Below are 23,456 nucleotides of genomic sequence, written 5' to 3' on the forward strand. Positions count from 1 at the left end.
GGAATATGTTTCTGATGTAGTATCTTTGCCCGTCCCAAGGTCACAAAGATGCTCTCCTCTGTTTTCTTCTAGAAGTTGTATAGTTTAAAGCTTTGTATTATGACCCACCTTAGTTAATTTCAGTGTAAGGTACACGTGTAGATTGCATCTTATTTTCCTCGCATATGGCCATCCAGTTGTTCTAGCACCATTTGTTGAAAATGGTCCCTTATTTCTCTACTAAATTATCTTTGGACCTTTTTCAGAAACCAGTGGATCATATCTGTGTGGCTATTTCTGGACTCGATGAGTGTCCATTGATCTGCACCTTGATTATTGTACCTTCCTTGGTTTAAAAAAAAATTATGCTATTAAAATAATTCATGTATGTAGTTTAAAAACTCAAGACGTCCATGAAAAACTCAGTCTCTCTTGATTTTTTCATTACTATTCTTATTTTTTATTTCCAGGAATGTTTTTCAATAGTTTGCAACTGTTCCTGTTTTAGGATTCCAGTGACTTGTCTCCCTGAGAGTAGTTTTTGTTTTGTTTCATTTTGTTTGCAAGTTTTTTTCTGCTCCCTACATTGCCTCAGACTTCTTTTTTTCTTCCCCACTATGTCTGTCTGTGGGGATTCTGGATGTGTGTCTCTATTAGAGAGTGTGGCAGTGAACAGATGAGTGCCTGCTCGGCGTATGGCGATGGGAGGGGCCTGTTGGCAAATGGGCTTCCCTGTAGGGCAGGCCTGCAGGAACTGGGTTGTTTTGTTGGGTGATCCCCAGATGTCAGTGTTGCAGGTCTTTTCTCCTGGGCTGAGCTGTTTAATTCCTCTACAGGTGGGAGTGGGGGCATGGGCCTGACTGTTAGTGTCCTGGTGCCTGATGAACAAGGGAGCCTTCACGAAATCCTGTTTCTAACCCTTGTCTGACTTCACCCCCAGCTGTGCCCTGTGACCCCATCCAGAGCCCTGCTCTCCGGATCATTTTCCACAGAGAGCAGACCTGTCTCTGGCAGGCCTGGGGAGGTCCTGTTTGTGGGGAGGCTGACAGGGAAGGAGCTGGGACCTGCCGGCCTCTTCTGCAGACTTTAGCTCCATCTTCCTATTCTCAGCCGAGTCTTGACACTTGAGTGGTGCCTCCAACTCCTGAGTCTTCCCAGGTTTTGAGGCCCAATGGGAATCACTTCTGTTGGCTTCCTCTGATGATGCTTGGTCTCAGCTCACATCACTCTGCTAAGTCTGTTCCCATTTGGCCAGCTGCTTTCCAGTTTTGTCTGATCTGCTCTTCTACTCATTGTCTTGGGCAGGACAGGGAGAAATGCATCCATCCGGTTTGTTGTATTTGACCAAAGACTTTCCTAGTCTCTCCCACCCCTCCCCCTCCCCCTCCTCCCCTCCCCCTGCTCCTCTCCCCCGCTTTCTCTTCCTTCCCCTCCCCTTCCTCCATCCATCTCCTTCCCACCATCCGCCACTTGCCTCCTCTCTCTCCTCCACCTCCCTCCCATCCTCTATCCCTTGTCCCCTCTCCCTCCCCCGCCTCACCTTCCCAGTCTCATACCCCCTCCCATTTATCACCACCCCCTTCTCCTTGCTCCTTCCTTTATGTTTGGAGCTTTGTCTGCTGTAATACTGCAGGTAGACAGCCAGGATCTTTAGGCCCTGAGAAAAAACAACCCATGTAACCCAGAAGGGGTTGGATGAGCAGTCAGGACACTGAGGCCTCTGCCTGCCAGTGTGATCTGCCTTCTGCCCTCCTTGCCTCTCCTTCCCCTCCATCAACTACCCAAACCCATAAGGGCTGCATCCCCACATAGCACGTGCAGGCCTTGTGTTGTCCACAGCCTCCCATTTCTGCCCACTCTGCGCCCGTCTCTCCCTTGCAGGCCCCCAAGCAGGTGTGGGGCCCTGGCTCACTCTGGGTCTCTGGTTCGGCGTTAAGGGTCCGGGGTTAGGCTGTTAGGGCGGCGTGTGGGCACCCCTCTGCACCAGGAGTGCCCAGAGTTTCCTGTCCGCCTTCCCTGCTGAGGCCCAGGCCCTGTGCACGGCTGATGGGAACGTGGCCTTCTGCTCACTCGCTCAGTCTGTCTGTCCTGTGGAAAGGGGGACCCTTCTCTCCTGTTGTCCACCATCACCTTCTTCCTGCCCTGTATTACTATTTTTTTTTTTACATCTATGACTCTTATTTCTGTTTTGTAAATAGGTTTTTTTATATCATTTTTTAAGATTCCATGTATAAGTGGTATCATACAATATTTGTCTTTCTTTGTCTGACTTACTTCATTAAATATGACAATCTCTAGGTCCGTCCATGTTACTGTAAATGGCATTATTTTTTCTTTTTTTTAATGGCTGAGTAATATTCTCTTGTATATATACACCATATCTTCTTTATCCAGTCCTCCTCCGTCAATGGACATTTTGGTTGCTTCCATGTCCTGGCAATTGTAAATAGTGCTGCATTAAAAAAAAAAAAAGCCTTCCATCAACTGGGTAGGGAAGGGGGACTCCCCGCACAGTCACTCCTTCCTGCTAGGCTGAGCATCTCGCCAAGGACTCTGCATTTGGAGGCCACTCCAGGCGTTCAGCTGTCTCTTTTCGGGGGATTTTGGCAAACACTGAAGAGGGAGTGTGGCCACATCCCTCTCTGTGGGCACACAGTGGCTTTTCAAGACAATAGGAACAGCTAAGTCCTTCTCTGTCCCCACTAGTCACCTCCCACTCCCCCCTTTTCTCCCCCTCAGCCCCACAGCTCACCTCACTTATCCAGGGCTGACTTCGGAGACGGTCCGTTGTGGTGTGGAAGAATAATGCTCATTGGTTGGTACCTCACTAAGGACTTTTTTTTTTTTTAATAATTTTATTTATTTATTTTTGGCTGTGCTAGATCTTCGTTGCTGGATGTGGGCTTTTGCTGGTTATGGTGAGCAGGGGCTTCACATTCCAGTGGTTTCTCTTGTTGCAGAGTATGGGCTCTAGGGTGTGTAGGCTTCAGTTGTTGGGGTGGACAGGCTCAGCAGTTGTGGTTCCCGGGCTCTAGAGCACAGGGTCAACAGTGGTGGTACACAGATTTAGTTTCTCCGTGGCACGTGGGATCCTCCCAGACCAGGGGTCAACCTGTGTCTCCTGCATTGGCAGGCAGATTCTTCACCATTGAGTCACCAGGGAAGCCCCCAGAAAGCACTTTTGAGTGGATACTGAAAATTGCATGAGGTCAAGTGCAGCAGTGGGGGGAGAATGTTCCCATTTTACAGATGAGGTAACTGAGGGGCCCAGAGACCTCAAGACTTGCCCAGGGTCTCACAGGCGGAAGAGTAGAACCTCGTCTTGACCCCGGGTCTCATGACTCCACATCTGGCCGTCTGCCTTCCGTGTCTCAGGGGCGAGTCCCAGGCTGTCTTCTCTCGTTCTGCCTGCTAATTACTGTTTTGGGGCTGTTGGGGTTCCTTGGTGTGGGGCCCCACAGGAGGGAGGTAATTACACCCTTGGAGTTGCCCTTGGTCAGCAGCTCCCGGCAGCCCCTGCGCCATAGCCCGACTCTGACCTCTGTCCATCCTTCCCCCTGCCCAGGCCAGTGACTCAGAGAGTTTGCCTGGATTCCTGTTTCTGTCTCTTTGGTTGGTACTTCTGATGGCATCTGACAGGCCCCTCCCTTACAGTGTCCATAAATTCCATTTATTCAGGAAAACAGGTACCCTCAGTTGAATCGGGGCAGGGAGAGAGAGCTTCAAATGCCTCTCCACCAGCCCTGCCCAGCAATCAGAAACGTCCTGCCCACTGACCAGGGGGTCCAAGGATGAGCCTTCTTATAGGAAGGGCAGTACTGCCTTTGGGGGCCTCTCTCTATATACAAGAGCACCCATCGCATCCACTCTTTTTTTGTGGTGGGGGGCATGCAACTTGGCTTGTGGGATCTTAGTTCCCCAACCAGGCATTGAACCTGGGCTCTCAGCAGGGAAAGCAGGGAGTCGTCTAACCACTGGACCACCAGAGAATTCCCCGTCTCATCCACTCTTGACTCTTCCACCACCACTGCCTCCAGTCCGCTTGTCCCCACAGCCAGAATTTCATACACACATGCACACACGCATCTCAGAGGGTTCCTGTGGCTCTTAGAAAGAAGGCAGAACCAGAGTCTGAGGCCCTGCAGAGGCACCCCTCCCTGCTGCCCCAGCCTCCGTCCTCTCTGGCCACTCTGGCCTCCATTCTGGTCTCCCTCCTCATTATGCTTTCCACCTTCTTGGAACTTGAGCACACGCTCATCTCTCTACCTGGAATGTCCTCCTCTCAGCCCCCTTTGTCTGCTTACTTGCCTTTTAGACTTTCTGGTCAACCACTGTCCCCTCAGAGATGCCCTGTCTCGCCCTTCAGTGAAGCATCATCCCCAGGGTCGTATGTGCTCGCAGCTCCCTGCTCTTCGCTTGTCATTTTTGCTGACCTGATTAGTAGATTAACATTGGCCTTGCCCATGGAAGCTCCATGGAAGCCGGGACCGCTTTGTGGCCTCTTTTCCTCTCTTTCCCTCACCGCTGTATCCCTTGTGCCACACAGAGTAGGAGCTCCTGAAATACTTGTTAGATAAAGCATTCCCTTTTTTTCCTTCGTCTTCTTTGTAATTTGGCTGTGCCAAGTCTTAGTCGTGGCAGGACCTTTAGTTGATGGCGTGCGGGATCTAGTTCCCCAACCAGGGATTGAACTCGGGGCCCCTGCATCGCGAGCATGGAGTCTTAGCCCCTGGACCACCAGGGAAATCCCTTGATAAAGAATTCTTTGTGTAAGGACTCGCCTCACCCGTCTAATCCTGGTTGTCCCCGAAGTCTCGCATCTTTTCAGAAGCCCCCTGTCTCCCGCCTGACTCTTGGCTGATGGTGCTCCTGCTGCTCGAGCTTCCCAGTCGTCACGGCCTATGGCACTGCTCCAACTTTCCTTTGGGCCAATGACCTGGAGATTTTAGAGGAAGATTCTGATGTAATGGGTTGGAGTAGGCTTTCTGGTTTTGCCTTTTAGAAGAGCTCCCGTGGACACACGCCACTGGTCCATCAAGGACCACGTTTTACCCTAGGGAGGGGATGTGATGGGCACTAGGTCAACTGTTCAGAGGTCAAGTCACCACAGAAAACAAGGCTTGCACAGGGACAGGACACTGCCATGGGTGGCGGGTTGGGCCGAGCTGGGCTGGGGACCGAGGCAGAACCAGGCCTGGAGTGGGGTCGCAGCTCTGCTCACGCACAACCATGTAGGCCTGAGCTCTGAGCTAGGGGAGCACCGTGGATGGGCGCCTGGGCCACCGGCAAGAAGCCCACACACAGAAAGGGGCTCCTGGGAGGCCTGCTGTGTAGGCCCTGACCAGTTACAGTTCCCTTTCACGTCCCTCCCTCGCTCCCCCCCTTATCACAGACCCCAGCTGAAACGGGGGATTTTCCCCCTTGTTTTCTTGTGTATGAGGAGGGAACTGGGTGAGCATGGAGAGACGCTGGAGACGGGCTGCGCGCCGTCATCCTCCTTGCGGCATCACCGTGTCCTCATGTTGGCTCCTGAAGAGCTCCCGTCTTCTAGCTCAGCCCTGGTCCCTCTGCCCACCTCCGCCTGGCCTGGCCTTTGCAGAGCACAGTTCAGTGCTGTTCCCTTCAAGGTCAAGGAGGGTAGTCATCCCGTGGCCTGGTGGCTCCGGGGTCTGCTCTGCCGGCCCAGGAGCCCTCGGCCTGCCTGGTGGGCTTCTGTTCTTCTCCTGGACCCCTTCCAGCATGCCCGGAACTTCTCTGATCTGCAGGCCCTCTGTCTGCGAGCCGGACAAGTGCTGGCGGTGGGGGGAGCTTTCTGAGTCTCTGCCAGGAGCTCGGCGGGCTGGACTTGGGGAGGGGGCAGGCCGGATCCCCCTCACTGTCCGTTTCTGCTCCTCCTGTCCATCCTGGCAGGTCCCTGGATGGCCGGCTGCAGGTGTCCCACCGGAAGGGGCTCCCCCATGTCATCTACTGCCGCCTGTGGCGGTGGCCCGACCTGCACAGCCACCACGAGCTGCGCGCCATGGAGCTGTGTGAGTTCGCCTTCAACATGAAGAAGGACGAGGTCTGCGTGAATCCCTACCACTATCAGAGGGTAGAGACCCCAGGTACGGCCTCCTCTGTGGGGTCTGCAGGTGTCTACCGGGCATCCTTCTCCTCCCCCTCTTCCTCTCCCCGTCCCCTACCTTCCTCTCTTCTTCCTGAGGGCGGGCCTCTGGTGCATCTGGGGGTGCCGGGGCTTCAGTGCAGCCTGGCATCCACCCTGACCCTCCTTCCCTCTGTCTCCTCTGCACAGTTCTACCTCCTGTGTTGGTGCCCCGCCACACAGAGATCCCGGCCGAGTTCCCCCCGCTGGATGACTACAGCCATTCCATCCCCGAAAACACTAACTTCCCTGCCGGCATCGAGCCCCAGAGCAATATTCCAGGTAGGCACCCAGGAGCAGTGAGGCCAGCCCCAGAGGCGGGCGCGGGACGGCCCCGTCACCCCATCTCTGCACACCCACTGGCCCGCGTCCCCTGACTCAGACCCGCGTCCCTGTGGGGAGAGGATCCATGGCCTTGGCTCCCCGCTCACTAATGATGCTTTTCTTGGCATGGAGGAGCGGCGGCGTGACCCTTCCGCCCGGCCTCGGTGCAGTCATTTATTTTGGAAGCGGAAATAGCAAGGCTGTGTTTCTCTCACCACCCTCCGGGCCCCGGGGCTCGAGTTCAGGCAGGATCCCCGAAGGTCTGGGGGCTGCGGAGGCAGTGGGCCGAGCCGGGGCCAAGGGCCGGGCAGCGTGTGGAGAACCGGCCCTGTAAGTAAGCCCTGGGAGGGTTCCAGCCTGGGTGGGAGGTTTTACTCTAAAGGGAGAAGTGGGCTCTGCTGTCAGAGTGTAAATGTTTTTAGAAGCCCATCATTTACATGCAAATAATGTGTGAATCACCAGAACTCCAGGAGTCCAGGAAAACTGCTTGGCAGTGCTTGGCCAGACCCTGCACTAGGGTAGCTGGGGCAGAGATGGGCCGTGTTCCTTTCGGAGCCGTCTACTTTGGACTAGCCTTTGGTCCCGAATGAGCTCACTGTGCTGAGGTTGACCGCAGGCTGTTTGCGTGGGTCAGAGCATTAAGGGAGGACCTGCTTTACAGCTCTGGCCTTTCATGTCACAGGTGGCTCTGGTCCCCAGGGGGTGGGTTGCCTACTCTCTTTGTTCAGCAAAGCAGAGAAGTCAGTCAGGGCCTGAGCTCAATGAGAGGAATGCATGGCAGTCTGCTCTCATGCAGCTTGCATCCCACTTGAGACATCCCCTCAACAGCCGGCAGATCATGGTAAGGGGGTGGGTGGTGGAGCCAGAGGGTGGTTTGAGGCAGTTGCCCTCAGAGATAGGTGAGTCCACTGCCAGGTGGCGGGGAGAGGGGGGGAACGGGGCGGGGGGCTTAAACCTGGTCTTGAGGGATGGGGAGAAGTTTAGGCCCACAGAGACTGTAGGAATAGGCACTTCAGACTGGAAGTCAGACAGTGTGAATGCAGTTCAGAGCGATTCAGGTGGGAACACGGGAGGATGAGTGTGCCAGGACAGCGAGAGCCAGGAGTCCGAGGCCCAGCCTTCAGCTCCCGCCCCCGGCGTAGTGGCCTGAAGCTATGATTTTGCAAAGGGCGGCTTAAGAGCCAAACCGGAGGCCATGTAATGAACCACCTTCCTTCCAATTCCCAGAAACCCCACCCCCAGGCTACCTGAGTGAAGATGGAGAGACCAGTGACCACCAGATGAACCACAGCATGGATGCAGGTCAGAGTCTTGTGGAGTCTCTGCATCTCGTCCTGAGTGCCTGCCCTTTCCCATCCTTCCCTCTGTCCCTCCATCTCGCTCTCTCTATTCCCTTCTCCCCACTTTCTCTCTCCATCCTTCTCTCTGTCCCTCCATCCAATATTTACTGAGCAATCACTATGGGCCCAGATCTGGGATAGAGGAGGAGCCTGAGTGGCTTATGGTGTGTGGGGGAGACCAGCAAGACAGCCCGCAGTTACCGTGCTGTCTCCTGTGTGCCCTGATGGAAGATGCTATGTGGCATGGAACAGGGCCGTGCCACCCAGCCTGGGACAAAGTGCTGGGGGACTGAGCAGTAACTTGCGGTGTAGGCTTTTCCTGCATTGAGTCTTGGAAGTATATAGCGTTTGGCCAGGCTGCCAGGACAGGCAGAGCAGCATGCCAGGCAGAGTCATGAGGGGCCGTGGGGAGGAGAGCTGGTGAGTTCTGGGGTGGGTGAGAGCTCTGTGTGGCTAGAGCATCCTCCTCCAGAGACAGGAGGGCCAGTCATTCAAAGCTTCAGGTGTAGCCAGAGGCTGACGTGGAGCCCCTGCAGGCTGAAAGCAGATGAGATGCTGCTGGCAGTGTGATGGAGGGTGGGCTTCATCACCTGAAACAGCTCAGGAGCGTTGGAACAGAGGCAAGATCTTTGCAAGGCCCCGAAGCATCTATTTTTGTGTGATGCCCAAATGTGATCTATGTGTTCCTGCCATGAGGGACCCAGCCCAGTCATCTCCAGCCACATCTCCAGATGTTCCCACATCATTTGTTCTGGGACCAAATTGGCCTCAGACCAGCGGCTTCTTGAATTGAACCCCAGCTGCCATATCGCATGTGCATGGCGTTGCACGTGGTTGGGTGAGGAGGAGGGAGCCAAGCAGATGTTCCCTTCCGATGATGGGAGGCATGCCTTGGGTACACAGAGCCGTCCAATGTGGTCGGGCCACCTGCCCTGCACATAGCCCAGAAGAGAGTGCAGTTCCTGAAAGAAGGATGCAGGGGACGTGCCTGTTTATTGTAAATGTGGTCACTTGATATATAGCCTGGGCATTGTGCCACATACCTCCACATACCACTGATGAGTGGATGATAGTGTGAACCCAGTCAGAATGCATCGGAGACCTGTATTTGATGCCAAGTGCCTGCCGTAAGCCCACATCTTTAAATGCTGGCATGGGAAACCAGCCCCCTGAGCAGCATCTCTGCAGATGCTGTGTTTCTTCTTCTCCTGCCTGCTTCCCTCCTCGCTACTCTTCAGGTTTATGGAAGGATTACAGGCAAACCTTTGATATACTGTGGTTTACATCCAGATAATCACCATAAAGCAAGTGACACAAATCTTTTGTTCCCTAGTACGTGTAAAAGTTATGTTTATACTGTCCTGGTCTGTTAAGTGTGCAATAGCATTATGTCCAAAAAAGTAGTGTACACACCTTAATTAAAAAATACTTGGTAGCTCAACAGTGTTAACCATGATTTGAACCTTCAATGAGTCAAAATCTTTTTTGCAGTAGTAACTATCAAAGATCACAGATTGCCATCAAAAATATAATAATTAAAAAATTAGAAACATTGTGAGAATTTTCAGAAGGGGACAAAAGACATGAAATCATTGAATGCTGTTGGAAAAATGGTGCCAGTATGTTGGCTGGATGCAACGTTGCATCTGCAAAGCACAGTAACACAAGGTCTGCCTGTGCAAACAGACCAAAGGAGAAGAAGGTCTTACATGGGACAAGCCCACCTTTTCACCCTCTCAACTCTTCTGTCTTCCCCTTCCTTTCTCTGTCCTCCCTTTCTCATCTCCTCCCGTCGTGTACCTGTAGGACCCTGTTGTGGACATGAATGTTTATTGAATATGAGTCCTGGGCTTTGTGGAGCCCAGCCAGCCCGTGGGTGGGTGGGTGGGGTCTCCCATTTATTCTCTGCTCTTCACTCAGACCAGTCCAGTTGCTCATGGGCTTGACTTCCTGACAGCAGACGGGAGGAGCATCTCAGTTGGGGCCCAAGGCTCTCCCTGTCCAGCCCTATGTCTCCCCAGATATATGCGCATGTCTGTTCAGACCAGAGAGAAGGTCCCACTTCCTGGGTCTCCATGATTTGGACCAGCCTGAAATAGGAGACCAACACTTACTAACCACCTCCTGTGTACAAGCCATGGTGTAGGCTTATTTGTGTGCACCGTTCTGCTTCATTTCTACACATCACACAGTATATGGTATCATTCCCATTTTATACCTGAGGGGAAAAAAAATCAAGGCTCAGAGTGTTTGAACCACTTTGCCAAAGACCTATGGCTACGTGGTGCCATGTCCAGATACCATGGAAGATTTGAAAGCTCTACTTTTTCTGTGACTTTTCCACATCCCCCATAAAATTGGGTGCGAGGGGTGAAACCCATGGTTCCCCCTTGGTCCTCAAGGAGGTCACAGCTGAGTTGAGGGGTAGGAGCAGACCCCCGCTCACAGCTCAAGGCAGCCTAAGCTGAAGGCCCAGTGGTGAGGACTGGAGATTTCAGGGAGTGGAGCCAGGTGCAAAGGACTGTCAGTAAACAAGCAACTCTCTGGAGCTGGAGCCCCGTGGGTGCAGGGACAATGGAGGGACCAGCCCAGTGTTGCTTTCTGGGAAAGCAATAGCTTGGTTTTCTGAAGGCTGATGCTGTGTGGGTCCGCACACACCCACCCACCCACCAGGAGCAATGAGTAAAGATAATAGAGTAGGAAGAACTGGGTGGTTAGGACTTTTCCCCGTGTGTAGCATCATGTTTTGCATAAAACATCAGTCTGGTTGCTGAGCTGTGGGGTGTCTGAGGCAGCTGGGTGCGTTTCCTGAAACCTGGGAATGCCTGCATTGGTATTTGCAGACCCTGAGCTCTGAGAGCAGAGAGGGATCTGGGCGGCTGGGGAGAGGGTCTTCCCTGCTCCTTTTGTCCTTCAGTTAACAGGGCATGTCAGTGTGGGGTCTGTGCGCGCAGGCTGGGACCGCAGCAACCGCATGCTGCGGGCTTGATTAGACGCATCAGACCCTCGAGTTGTGGAAGAGACTCCAAGGTCATCCGCTCATCTATTGGTTGCACAGATAAAGAAGCTGGGACCCAGGGAAGGGAGCGCACAGGCAAGGGGACAGGAGGTGCGGCCCTCTCCTGGGCCGTGGAGGCTCAGCGGGATTTCTCCCCGCCCCACTGTGAAGTACACGTTCTGTCATCTGGCTCCCAGGCCAACAGTCTTTTCTGACGTCTCACAGCAGTGTCTTACCTCGCAGGTTCTCCAAACCTCTCCCCGAATCCGATGTCCCCAACACACAATAACTTGGGTAAGTAGCTCCTTGTCTGTATGATTTGAACCCCCTTTAGCTGTAGCCCTGGCTGGTGCTCAGTGTGGGGAGGAAGCCCTGAAGGTGAGGCTCCTCCCCCGCCCCCGGCCCCCACCATCTGCCCAGCACAACCCATCAGGTTTCTGCTTACATAGCTTCTGGGGTCACCCACAGGATGGGAAACCTGAGAACAGCGGTGGCAGGAAAGGCAGCCGGGGGGCCAGGTTTGTATTTCCCCGGGGAGGCGGTTAGACACGAGTGAATGAAAATCCCCTGAATCTTGTGCTGTAGAAACATGAGGGTCTGTGGTCGGCGAGCATCCGTGTGTGGTTTGATGCAAAGCCACGGGCAGTGCTGCAGACTACAACCCCCAGCTGTCGGGGACTTGTTTCAGATACACTTACTTGGATTTCATCTGAGCACCTCATCTGACAGTGATGTCATTTTTATTTAAAAGAGTACCATATAAGGAATTTTAAAAAAAATGCAAAGTTACCCATAATCCCTCTACCCTAACACAAATGCGTTCCCTTTATCTTGGTCCTCTGATGTTTTTGAATCAAGCACATATATTTGTGCTTTGCCTTTGAGAGAATACTTCATATTCAGTTTTTCCTTCTATCTTCTATTGTTTTGTAAACACATTTCCATGCTTAGATGTCTCATTGATCATCTTGCATTATCTCATGATGTTTTGGAGCGGCTGGGCCATCATTTCCACAACCTTCCCTCAGATGTTTGATTTCTGGGTCATTTTTGTGAGATTTGCTTTTCTAGTCCAGGAGCATCTTTTGGCTTCAGTGTGGGGCCTGCCAGAGGGCTCAAAACAAATGAAATATTTGTTCAGTTCTCATTTAGAGGAATTTTTTTCCTGAGTTGGTCTGGTAGCTTTAGAAAAATGTGAGTTTGGTTTTGTTCTGGCCTGTATTGCTGGGACTTGACTTGGGGCTCAGGGAAAGGAGGAGCTAATATCCAAACTTGGTGAATCAGAGTGGATTGGCCTGGCTTCTGTTCCCAGTTGTTCCCAGTCCTTGACTGATAGCATCAGATGAAGAGTCATCATTTGGAATGTGGGAGCTGCTTGAAAACCCTTTAATACAGGCTGACAAGTGGGCAGTGTGAAATGTGACTGGGGGATCTGTTTTAGCATCTTTGTAAAATAATACCACGGTGTATGTTCCCAATGTGAAAGGACTGATGGAGTTATTAAACATAAACGCTGAAGGCTGGAAGCTCATGTTAACTTGAAGGCCATAACTGTGAACTTCACTCTGGGCTTTCTGCTTTGAAGGATGACCCCTCTGACCCCACCTTGGCAGCCCTTTCAGTCCACAGACATGAGCTGGTGCTTGACCTGACAACCCCACTGCCGGACTCTGTGGTTCGGACTGAAAGTTGTCCTGGGTGGGTGCTCACTCTGCATTCCCCTCGAGGTTGCGTAGACCAGGATGAGAGCATGTCCTTGAACTTGGCCCCAAGGCAGAGTGCCCGACTGGCACGATCCTCCCGGGCTGCGGCCCTGTCCCTTGGCCTCTTGTCTGAGGGTCAGGAATTCTGAGGCCATCTTTTCCAAATGAAGGAAAGGCCTCCAAGCCTGGTGGACAGAGAGGGGTGCCCCTCTGCTGGGAAGATGTGAATGGGAGCACGAGTCAGCTGACGAGTCACGAAGGACTCATGGTGAGACTAGGGTGCGGACAGGCCTGGCTTCCTTTCTGCTTGATGAGCCCTCGAACCCCAGCCTTCGCCCACTCAAAACCATCGATAGGACCCTACAGTCTCATCGCCTTGGCATCAGGGCTGGATGGAGATGAGAGGATGGTGATGATAATGGCTGGCATTTCTTGAGAACTCGCTGTTACTGAGTGTTGTTCAGAGCACTTCGTGCGTGCTCGCTGCATCTTCATGACAACTGAATAAGGTGGTAGTGTTCCAGTTTTCATCTTGTGGAACAGGAAGCCAAGGGGCAGGCCGGTTAATGGACTTGTCCCATTCACACAGCTGGGAAATGGGGACCTCAGGCCTCGGGGATCCAGCGCTTGTGCCCCCACATGCAGCGGGACCCTGCCATGCTCGGCCACTTGGACCAGCTCTCCCCTTTCTCACTCAGTAGAACTCGGCTCAGGGAGGGAACTGAGGGTCCTGGTGTCCCATGTCGTCCCTGGCGGGACCTCTGCCTGCTTGCCTGTCTCTTCCTCACTCAACCATTTGCTGGCACTTCCTGCTCTGTCTCTGTATGCCAGCCCAGGTAGGGGAATTCAAAGAGGAGTCCCAGACCCTGACATCAAAGTGTTGTGGGCCTTGTTGGGATAAATAAGCAGGACTGTAAATAACTTTTTATATAAAACAAGAGGTAGGTGCAGATGAAATTCCCTGAGGGCTTATAGAAGGGAATGGTGGCATTCCAGTGGGGACATCATGCTGGGTGGTCAGTGTCTTCTCCGTATTTACTCACTCATTCCCTGAGTTCCTAGTATGTACCCATGCTGGGGGTCCAGAGCTGAAGACCCTGAAACGTTCATCGTCTGGTGGAGTGGCTGGAGGTGTCTAGTCACCGGTGCTGTCCTGTGCCCAGCGCACACGACAGGGGAACTGCATGTGCCCGGCAGGGTGGGGAGGCCTCAGAGCTGTGGTGGCCCGTGTGAGCTGGGCCCTGAGGGACAGGCAGAATCGGAGGGCGGGGCACTGCCGGGGCAAGGGTGGGCGAGCTCTGCGGACGGCTGGCAGTGTGGTGGGTTGGCCTGTGGGAGGCACAGTGGAGACGAGGCTGAGGGGGCTGGCAGGCCTGAGAAAAGAGCGCAGAAGGCCACACTTCCGTAGCCCCGTCTTGCCTACAGGATAAGGCAAGATGGTGGGTTTCGAATTTTGGGCGCTTATCTGATGGTGGCTTCGTAATGATTAATCTGGCCATTATGTGGAATTTAAATTTTAGGAGAAATTGCTGGGGCTACCACCTCTGCCCCACCCCTCCCTCCCAAAAAACCCACTTAGGAAGCTGTAGCACTGGAGGAGGCTGAGATGAATGCTTTAGAGAAAGGAAGCGGAACAGGAGAAGGCATCTGTGAGCACCATGGGCCTGAATCAGCAGCGTTTATTGACCAGCTTTAACTGGGAAGACCAGGAGGCTTCCGTGTCACTGCGGCCGGACCCCAGGAGATGGGGGACGGGGTTTGGCGTGGAGGGTGACAGGGAGGCGCCTCTGCTCACCTGAGTCCAGGAAGCAGCGGGACGGCCAGGAGAGAGGCCACGGCTGGAGGCGCAGCTTCAGAGCCATTAGCATGTGTGATAGCCTTGCCCATCGTGGGGTTAGAGACATGATTTTGTCATCAGATGAGTTTGGAAAGCCTGTCCCGTGCTCGCTCCTGAGGCCCCCCAGGGCACTTGCAGCGTAAAGCCTCTGAGAGTCCTGCAGAAAGGAGGCCTGGCTGGTCCAGCGTTTCTCCCCAGGATCCGACCACTGTTGGAACACCTCTTTCTTAGGATCCCATGGACTATTCTATAGACCTCACTTGGGAAACACTGACAAAGGTTCGGCTGAAGTCCTGGGAGTGGATGGAGAGGGAGACCTAAGGATGGACTCACGAGATGTGCCTCGGGAAGAGGCTTGGGGGTCAGGTGGAGGATGGGGCCCAACAGTCAGAGGGGGGAGAGGTGCTGAGGGCAGGGGGTGGGCAGTTCTGTGGAGATGCCAAGTGAGGTGTAAGGAGAGAGCTCCTCGGAGGTTCAAGGGCATCCTTTGGAGAGCAGGTGTGGGCAGGAGAGGGGGCTCCAGTCCTCGGCAGTGGGCTGCAGGCAGATAAAGGCGGGGGTGGGGCAGCACACAGCTACCAGCCCTGCATTCCTCTTTCACGGCCACATGTCCCAAACCGCAGCATGCTGATGGGCACATGGAGAGTTCTCCCCGGAGACATCTGGGCATCTCAGGACACCTATTAGTTCTCATAAAGAAGTTACTATACAAACAGAAAGCAGGCATAGGACATCTGGCTACTATCTTCATTTCTTTCCTGCTCCAGGCAAAAGCTTGAGCCTCTGGCCACAGTGAAGCCACTTGGGGTGCCTCATGGGGGAGCCCCAGGAGTGACTGAGAGCCAACTCAGCCTCTGGCCAGCGGCAGGCTCTGGGGAGATCCCAGGGCTTTGTTGTGCAGGGAAGGGATGTGAGCAGGTGAAGTTCCTGTTATTACACATTGTGTTGGATGAGTCACCTGGAATTTCCTAAGGATTTAGGTCAAGGATTGGAGCAAATGCAAGGGTGAGGAGGGAGGTGGAGAGAGATAACGAGCCAGATCCTGCCTGTGAGTAAGTTGTTTTTTGCTTTAGAGTGAGACATCTCTGGAGAGGCTTTGACTGGGGGAAGTGAGGTACCAGGGAGTGTCCAGGGGCAGGAACTGAGCTGGAGTTGAAGGAGGTGATGGTTTCCCCGAGGGCCCTGGACTGAGGCTGCCTTCTCCTCCTGCTGAGAGAAGGGGGCCCAGGTGGCCAAGGTTGCAGGAAGACCCCTGACCCCTCAAGAGAGGGCAGGGGACCCCCTATAGCCCAAACCCGATCTCAGGTGTCTTTTCCAAGGCCCCATTGAGCTCTTGTCTTCCATAAGCTCGGGATACCACAGGCGAACGTCTTCATGGCAGGAAGTCAACTGCTGGCTGGACCGTCAGACTCCCGGGCATCTGTCCAACTCTGAGACTTTCCGTTGTTCTTGGTCTCAGTAGACTGGTCCTAGGTTGATAGAGCAGGGGTCCTTTCTGGGTAAAAGTGGGCTTGTTGCCTAGTCCTTCGTGAGATCAGTTGGAATTGGTGCCCAGCTGCTGGGATGACTGTCCTGGGCTGGCAGGGACCTGACTTTTAGGTAGGCAGGTGGCTCAGACACCAGGGGTGAGAGAATGTTTTCACAGCCACCTGAGCTGGGCCGTGAAGGTTGTGTCCAAGCAGATGAGGGGGGCGAGCAGTGCAGGCAGTGGGAAGGCAGATGGGGCCTAGGGTGTGGAGTCTCCTTCCATAGGGCCCAGATGGAGGCGGGCGCTGGCGCTCTGATCTTAGCTCCGCCGCATCAGCGCGCCCGCTCTTCACCCGCTCCCTGCACTCGACGTATAGCGGAAAGTTAATTGCCCCGCTCGGGCCTCCCCCTTCTCCTTTCCCGGATTTGGATCTCTTGCACGTGTTTTTAATAGGCATCCCTTAATCCAAGTGTTGCCTTCTGGGTTTTATTCTGTTTTCTTTCCCTTAAACAAAACAGAAAGTCCATGCCAGCTTGGAATTGGGCTCAGAACCAGAGCCAGCCAGTGCGTTAGGCTGGCAGGGGGCCAGTCGAGAATTAAGTGCCCCCTGCCCCTCGAGGAATCTGGCCCTCACCGCAGCGGCGGGGGCTGGGGGCCGAGAGTGGCTGGAGCGGGAGGTTCCTGCGTCTGCAACACCTCTGCCACAGGAAGAGGGATTAGCACAAACTCAGCAGTCTGACTGGGAGCAGAGCCGTGTGGAGGGAAGGCCTTGGGCGCGTGCCGTCAGCTGCCATACCAGGTGTGTGGAGTCCTTGGTCTGGGGAAGCGAAACCGCTTTCTCTGGGGCAGGTCACCCTGCCCTGTCCACCCAGAGGAGCCTGTGAGCCGTATATGTTCAGAGTTTTTTCCCCCAGAAGCAGCCTTATGTAAAATTGCTTCTGCATTTATTGGGACCCTCTTGAATCCAGGGTGGCTTGGCTGACTGTATTGACTGTTGTGGGGGAGAAGTGGCCTCACTGAAGAGTTATTTTAAGATTTAGTGCCCAGGACAAGCTTTATTTTCCCTACAGAACTGGTAAGAATTTTCTTTTTGCCAACCAGAGCCAGGTCGCATGTCATGCCCCCTTTTTGCCTTGTCTTTTTGCCAACCAGAGCCAGGTCGCATGTCATGCCCCCTTTTTGCCTTGTCTGCTAGGAAGCTCAGAGCCAAGCTGAGTGCTCTTTAAGTAGCTATCTAATTTGATGGTTAGCCTGTTTATAGTCTCTCTTTCCCAGGGTCCTGACTTGGTCTTGTTCCAAACCATGGTGTGGATAAGTCCTTTACTAGAAAAAGAAATGAGGGCGGACATGCAGTTTGAAAATAAAGCGCCATTCAAGGTAGAGCCCCGGAGCGGGTCGTACTTGAGCGTGCAGCTCCCCTGGCGTAAGTGCCTGCAGGAAGGCCTGAGCGATGATGGGAGGGGAGAGGGGAAAGGCCGGGCCGACTGGCAGCTGTTTGCAGACCACAGTAAGTGCACGGCTGGGGTGCTGCTTCTGAACGTGGGTCAGCTCGTCCAGACAGCCCTCTCTGAAATGGCAGCCTTCAGACTTGGCCTTGGCCTGACGGCTCCAGTCCCCAAACTACCATCTGCTTAATTATGTGTCAGGCTCCTGCATCCTGTGTTTTCCACAACACTGTTTAGTGCGCGTCTGTGAGTTGCAGGGATGTTTAGATAAGGGCTCAGATCTGCTTGGGAGAGCCTCTGGCGAGGACTCCGAGTCTCTCTGATTCTGAGACACCTCAAAGCCTACACATCACCAGAATGGCGTTCTGGCCCCACGTTACCCAGCGGGTGGCCTGCTGACTTCCCTTCTTTTGACAAGTGGACTGGGTCAGTGTTCCTGGGATCCTGGCTCACTGCCTTCTGCCTGCACTAAGCCCAGGACTTGGACTTGGCTTTATCATTTGAGGACGAGGATGCTGTTCTGTACTTGGCTAGGGAGGCCAAGGCCAGCCCAGATCAGTCACGGCTGCCTCTTCAGGGTGACCCGTGACCTTCAGAGTCTGCTCTCGGTGGCTTCCAGTCCACTGCAGTCACTGTTCAGACTGGGCCACTGAGGCCAGAGAGGGACGTCATGTCCCTGAGGTTGCGCAGCAAAGTCAGCAGAGCCTGCCTCTGGGGAGTGGGGCCCGCAGCGCTTCCCCAGTACCTTCTGGATCTGACACGCTGCCGGGCCACTTTGAAGGCTTGGAGTGCACTTGGATTTCTTAGGTGGTGGTGGTTGTTTTTCTTAAGATTTCCAAAGCAACATAGCTCACATTTTAGTGAGCACATTGTTTAGAATATAACTTATCTCACTGGAATGTCAAACATCGAGCAACACCAGAGCCAGATGTGGCTGACATGGCTCAGTCCAGCCTCCAGGGTACTGGCCGCGGGCTGTGGTTGCTTCTGCCCCCATCACACCCACTTCGCCATTAAGTAGCCTGGACACCCTGCCTTCCCTCCTCTTCCCTTGCTCCACCCTGGCAGGAGGGGGAGGAGCAAGGACACTTTGCCCCCTTTGGTTGGAGGTCAGGCCAAGAACAGGATGTTCTCAAGTTTGAACAACCAAAATTATTCTAATTTCTGTACACACCATTTATTGAGTGTCTGATGTGTGCCCTGCTCTCCACTTGAATTCTCTCAGTCCATCGAAAAACAGCGCCGGGTGAGAAAGGAGGTTCTCTACTCGGGTGGCCCCGGGGAGATGTGGACACTGGAACTCCGAGCTAAACTGCTTTGCTCAGCAGCACACAGCTGCTCTGTGTCTGGCCTGAAGCTTGGGCTCCATGACCTGGTCAAACATTCAGGGCAGTGACTGTCGTCTGGGGGCTATTTTGCTCCCTGGAAGACCTCTCTCAATGTCTGAAGGTCCTTCTGGCTGTCACAGCTGGGAGGGCGAGATGGATGTGGTCTGCCGGCATCTAGAGGCCAAGGGTGCCGCACACATCCTGGAGCCCACAGAACCCTCTCTCCCCAAACAGAATTACCCGGCCCCGAATCTCAATAGTGCTGAGGCGGAGAAACCTGGTCAGATGTCCTGACCCTCCGGCCGACTCTTCCTGGGTGTGGCAAGGGCAAGGTTGTCACCTGTCTGCAGCTCCTCCTGTGTGTGCTGACCTTCTTTTCACCCTTAGATGGGATCGTGGACATTGACCCTGGAAGGAGGTCAGGGCCACGTTGCCCAGCAGGGAGACCTGGCCCCACCTTCTGGGTTTTTCTCTCCTGGGCTTTACACACTGTCAGCGGCCTGGGGAGCTAAGCAGAGGTTCTCGTGGGTTCTCACTGCCAGGCAGTGAGCAGGGGTCTCAGGCCAGGGCTGAGACTTGGTCCAGTGAGCCCTCCTGGACTCTCTCACCAGCTGCCCAGAGACGCACCCTGAATGACCGTCCATGTATATGTATATATGTATTAATAAGAGCCACAGTGAGTGACCCGTGATGGAGCATTGAGAGCAGCAATCTCCCTGATTGTCCAGCACACAGGATTCGAGGGGGCAGAGTGCAGGATGTGGTCCCAGGAGCAGTGCCCGGCTGGAAGGGGTGACTGGGGTGCGGAGGGGGTGGCAGGGGGTCATGTCAGTGGGCAGGCAGTGGTGCAAATGAGGAATGATGAGGGCCTGGCCCCTGGCCAGGAGGTTGGACCCTGAGATGAGCTATGACGGAGAGATGGGCAGGAGGAGGGCTCCTGGGCAGGTGTGGAGCCTGGAATGGCTGGAGGTGGCACGAGTCACGGGAAAGGCGATGTGGTGCCACGTGAGGGGAAACCTCTGTTTCCGGGGTGCCTACCTCTTCTGAGAACCACCCTCTCACAGGATGGCAGTCTGCTCTAAGGTGCCCTTGACTGAGACAGGCTGGCAACTGGGATAAATGCCGAGTTTCTCTTAGGTGAGAGTGTGTGTCTCAGCCGCCCAGTGGATGGCATCTGGATACGCGTGGAGGATAGCTTCCGTGGTCGGTGGCAGGGACCCAGCTCACGCTGCAGATGGCACCCGGTGCCTATGTGGTTGCAACCGCTGAGCCCGGGTGACACCCGGGGTCGCACTAGCCTCGTCATCTGGCCGTTTCACAGGCCTGGACGCTGCCGCGAGATGGGCTAGGAGTTGGCCCATGATCAGGCAGAACCAGCAGCTGCAGGCCCTTTTGGGGGGCAGAGATCAGCAAGGGTTACTATGGGGACCTTGAAAGAAAGGCCGGTGGCGGGACGAGACTGCACTGGCCGCTCCTGGCCTGTCTGGTGCATCTGCCCAGGTGTCTCTTGGTTGGTCCCAGGGCCTTCCAGATTTGGCCTGGCACCTCCTTGAAGATGGCTCTGACCTAAGGCCAGGCGGGGCAGAGCCTTTATGAGCTCAAGCTAAACAGTGCCAGGGCCGGTGGAACGCGTCTCCCAAAACCTAACGGTTCTGCCCCCCTAGATCCTGCGAGTTTTACACAGGAAAAGGATGGGGAGATCATAATGCCCTCTGAGAGGCGAGGAAACAGTCTTCCTGGGCATCCAAGGGACCCCATCCAGGGGTCCAGAGCCTGGGGGTACTCCCTGACCCAGCTGCCTGGCCTGTCTCCTCAGACCTGCAGCCCGTCACCTACTGCGAGCCGGCCTTCTGGTGCTCCATCTCCTACTACGAGCTCAACCAGCGCGTTGGGGAGACATTCCATGCCTCCCAGCCGTCCATGACGGTGGATGGCTTCACCGACCCCTCCAACTCGGAGCGCTTCTGCCTGGGGCTGCTCTCCAACGTCAACCGGAACGCGGCTGTGGAGCTGACACGGAGGCATATCGGTAAGGGGCGGCCACACTACGCACCCCTGACACCCCAGCCCACCCCAGCCCCCGCGGGGACCCTCCTGCCACCGCTGTGCCGCGCCTCCCTCACCCACCCCAGCCCCCGCTGGGACCCTCCTGCCACCGCTGTGCCGCGCCTCCCTCACCTGCCCCTCAGGCCTTGTCACCTTGCTTAGGGTAAGATGGGTACAATCCAGGTCGCCTGTTCATCCCTCCTTGGGCAGAGACTGTCTCTGAAAATTTGAAAGCAGTAGAGGAAGACCCTTGGATTTCTCAAGAAAGGCAACTGTGCCATTCTCTTAATAAAAATACCCTTAAAGTACGGAGCGCAGACAGGTAGATAGTCTGTCTTGGAGGAGTGATCTTCCATTTGTTCATTTCATATATTATTGTCCTAGGAACTTAGAAAAGGTGAAAAGACGATAGGTACTGCCCACTCCAGGATTCTTGGGCTTCCCTTGTGGCTCAGCTGGTAAAGAATCTGCCTGCAATGCGGGAGACCTGGGTTTGAACCCTGGGTTGGGAAGATCTCCTGGAGAAGGGAAAGGCTACCCACTCCAGTATTCTGGCCTAGAGAATTCCATGGACTGTATAGTCCATGGGGTCACAAAGAGTCGGACACGACTGAGCGACTTTCACTTTCTTTCACTTTCATTGCCTGCGGCCGGGACAGCACGGCTGCTAACACTGTCTTCTGAGCCCCAGCCCGTGGCGAAAGATCACTTAGTATAGGGAAGGTGAAGCCTTGATGTGTGTCCCTCGGTTTGTTCACAAAATTATCATGCTGAGGATGTTCACAACTTTGCGATCCAGTCACCTAGAAGGGTCGTAGAGATGGAGTAGAGAGGGTGGGTATTCTCAGACATTGTTCAGTGCATCCACGGTGGCCGAGGGGCTCTAGAGCAAACTCAAGAGCTGAGCGGGGAAGCAGGCGTCCGGGCCCATGTGAACCAGAGCACCTCTGCTCTTGCTTGTATCGTGGGCCTTCACAGAAGATCTCATGTAGAGAGAGGGTTTTCCAGTTAAAAGTTGGGAAGCCATGGGCCTGCGCCAGTGGGATCGTTTTCCAGGGAATAACCTGATGCCCAGGGAGGGGCAGAGGGCACACAGCAGTTGTGTGACACAGTGGGCGACATAGAGCCCCCTGCTCCAAGCCTGTACCCTTCCCAGACAGCCTCCCACTTGGTTTAGAAAGACCCGCAGTGGTATACACAGTGGTGTGTTTACTCACTCCATACTTCTGTATATCTAAAAATAGTATTTTAAAAGTTACCCAAACAAACATTTTTGTTCCTTGGATCTTGTCTTCCCACCTCCACCTCTGCCTCCTGCTCTTGACTGACGTAATACTGGGGCCCCCCTGGGTCTGCCAGCACCCTGGGGTCTTCGAGATGCCAAGTCCTGTAGCCCTGAGCCAGGTGGAGCAGGGGAGTGGGGGCAGGGGACAGCTGTGGGACGAGGTGGCAGGCCTGTAGCAGATCACCTGCTTTCCATCCCGCTCCACGTCGCGCCTGTGAAATCTGGCTCCATTTCTCGGCCCTCAGGGCCTCTCCCCTCCTGGAGTGGGAACAGAGGCCTTCCAGGCAGAAGAGTACATCCCCTGGCCGAGCAGAGACTCATTGTTGGAGGGTTTATGTAACCGCTTGAATTGCAGGGCCAGTTTAAAAATAATTTCTGTCCATCTGGAGTAGATTTAAGGGATGAAGGAAAACGAAATGATGTAGACCTATGGAATGGTTTAGAAAAACGCATCAAGAGGAGAAAGGTACATGGGGTGGCGTTAATTAAGCCACGCCTGCAGTGAAGGGCTCCTGGGGTGTCTGCTGCCTGAGGAGCTCTGCAGGTTGACTACGAGTTTCTGAATGTTGGAAGGGGAAGGGACCTAAGAGTAGCAGCAACAGCTACTGCCCACCAGGCACCCATGAGGTAGGTATTATCATGATCCCCTTCTTGCAGATGAAGAAACTGAGGCTGGGTAACTTGGCTGAGGCCTGTGGCAGATCACTGGTGGAGGCTACCATTAAGACTTACCCTGTGCTCTTTCCTCTCATTGTCTGCCTCCCTAGTTTAGCAGCCCAGCATCACCCATCACCTCCTGGTGGGATTAGGCCTGGACTCTGGGTCCCGTTTGCCTGGTGATGCTGCTAGAGACCAGTCACCTGGAACATTGACTGCAGCTCTGCCTCCTGTGGTCGCTGCGGTGGGTGCCAGGACCACTGTGGGGGCCAGAGAGCTGGTCCAGGCTAACCTGAATCTCTCTAGGGCGGGGCGTGCGGCTGTACTACATTGGAGGGGAAGTCTTCGCAGAATGCCTCAGTGACAGTGCCATCTTTGTGCAGTCTCCCAACTGTAACCAGCGCTATGGCTGGCACCCAGCCACCGTCTGCAAGATTCCACCAGGTACCACCATCTACACACCCACCCCACCCCTTGGGCCTCTCCTCTGCTGCGAGTGCCTGGGATGCCGGAAAGCCGCCTTCTTCCTTTTCTTCTCATTGGTGTTTGCACTGACAATCTGGAGATGCTTCACTTGCGTTTTCTCTGTGCCTTGCTGTCTCACTGTGACCTCCTGGAACCTCCGCAGAACAGACGCAGCATCTGACAGGTCTGCCTTTGATCTGTGGGTACCTGTTTCCTGCCTCTGTGCACAGATGCTGAGGTAGTATGCTTGTTTGCTTCCTTCTTCCCTTCCTCCTTCCTTCCTACAGCCATGCTGGAAGCTGCAGGGGGATGGGAGGGTACAGGAAGCCCTACTACTGCCCTCTCAGAGTGTACCCATCAGCTGAGTGTACAAGGCAAAGACCCAAATGTGCTTAATACAAGGGAGGGTGGTGCTAAGCACAAAGCAAGCAGCACAGGT

General features: G+C 54.4%; 1 protein-coding gene across 20 annotated transcripts in view; it reads left to right on the top strand.

Moving 5' to 3' along the window:
* Positions 1–23,456, top strand: part of SMAD3 (SMAD family member 3) — a 126,926-nt gene that overhangs the window by 94,577 nt on the left and 8,893 nt on the right. For all 20 annotated transcript variants that reach the window (XM_055536775.1, XM_055536784.1, XM_055536785.1 and 17 more), the window contains 6 exons: positions 5,890–6,083; positions 6,272–6,403; positions 7,673–7,747; positions 11,027–11,077; positions 20,381–20,593; positions 22,859–22,996. In XM_055536775.1, the coding sequence (XP_055392750.1) occupies positions 5,890–6,083; positions 6,272–6,403; positions 7,673–7,747; positions 11,027–11,077; positions 20,381–20,593; positions 22,859–22,996 (803 nt within the window). The remainder of the gene's footprint in view (positions 1–5,889; positions 6,084–6,271; positions 6,404–7,672; positions 7,748–11,026; positions 11,078–20,380; positions 20,594–22,858; positions 22,997–23,456) is intronic.

Source organism: Bubalus kerabau, chromosome 10, assembly GCF_029407905.1.
Source record: "Bubalus kerabau isolate K-KA32 ecotype Philippines breed swamp buffalo chromosome 10, PCC_UOA_SB_1v2, whole genome shotgun sequence".
In the NCBI taxonomy this organism is placed as follows: domain Eukaryota; kingdom Metazoa; phylum Chordata; class Mammalia; order Artiodactyla; family Bovidae; genus Bubalus; species Bubalus kerabau.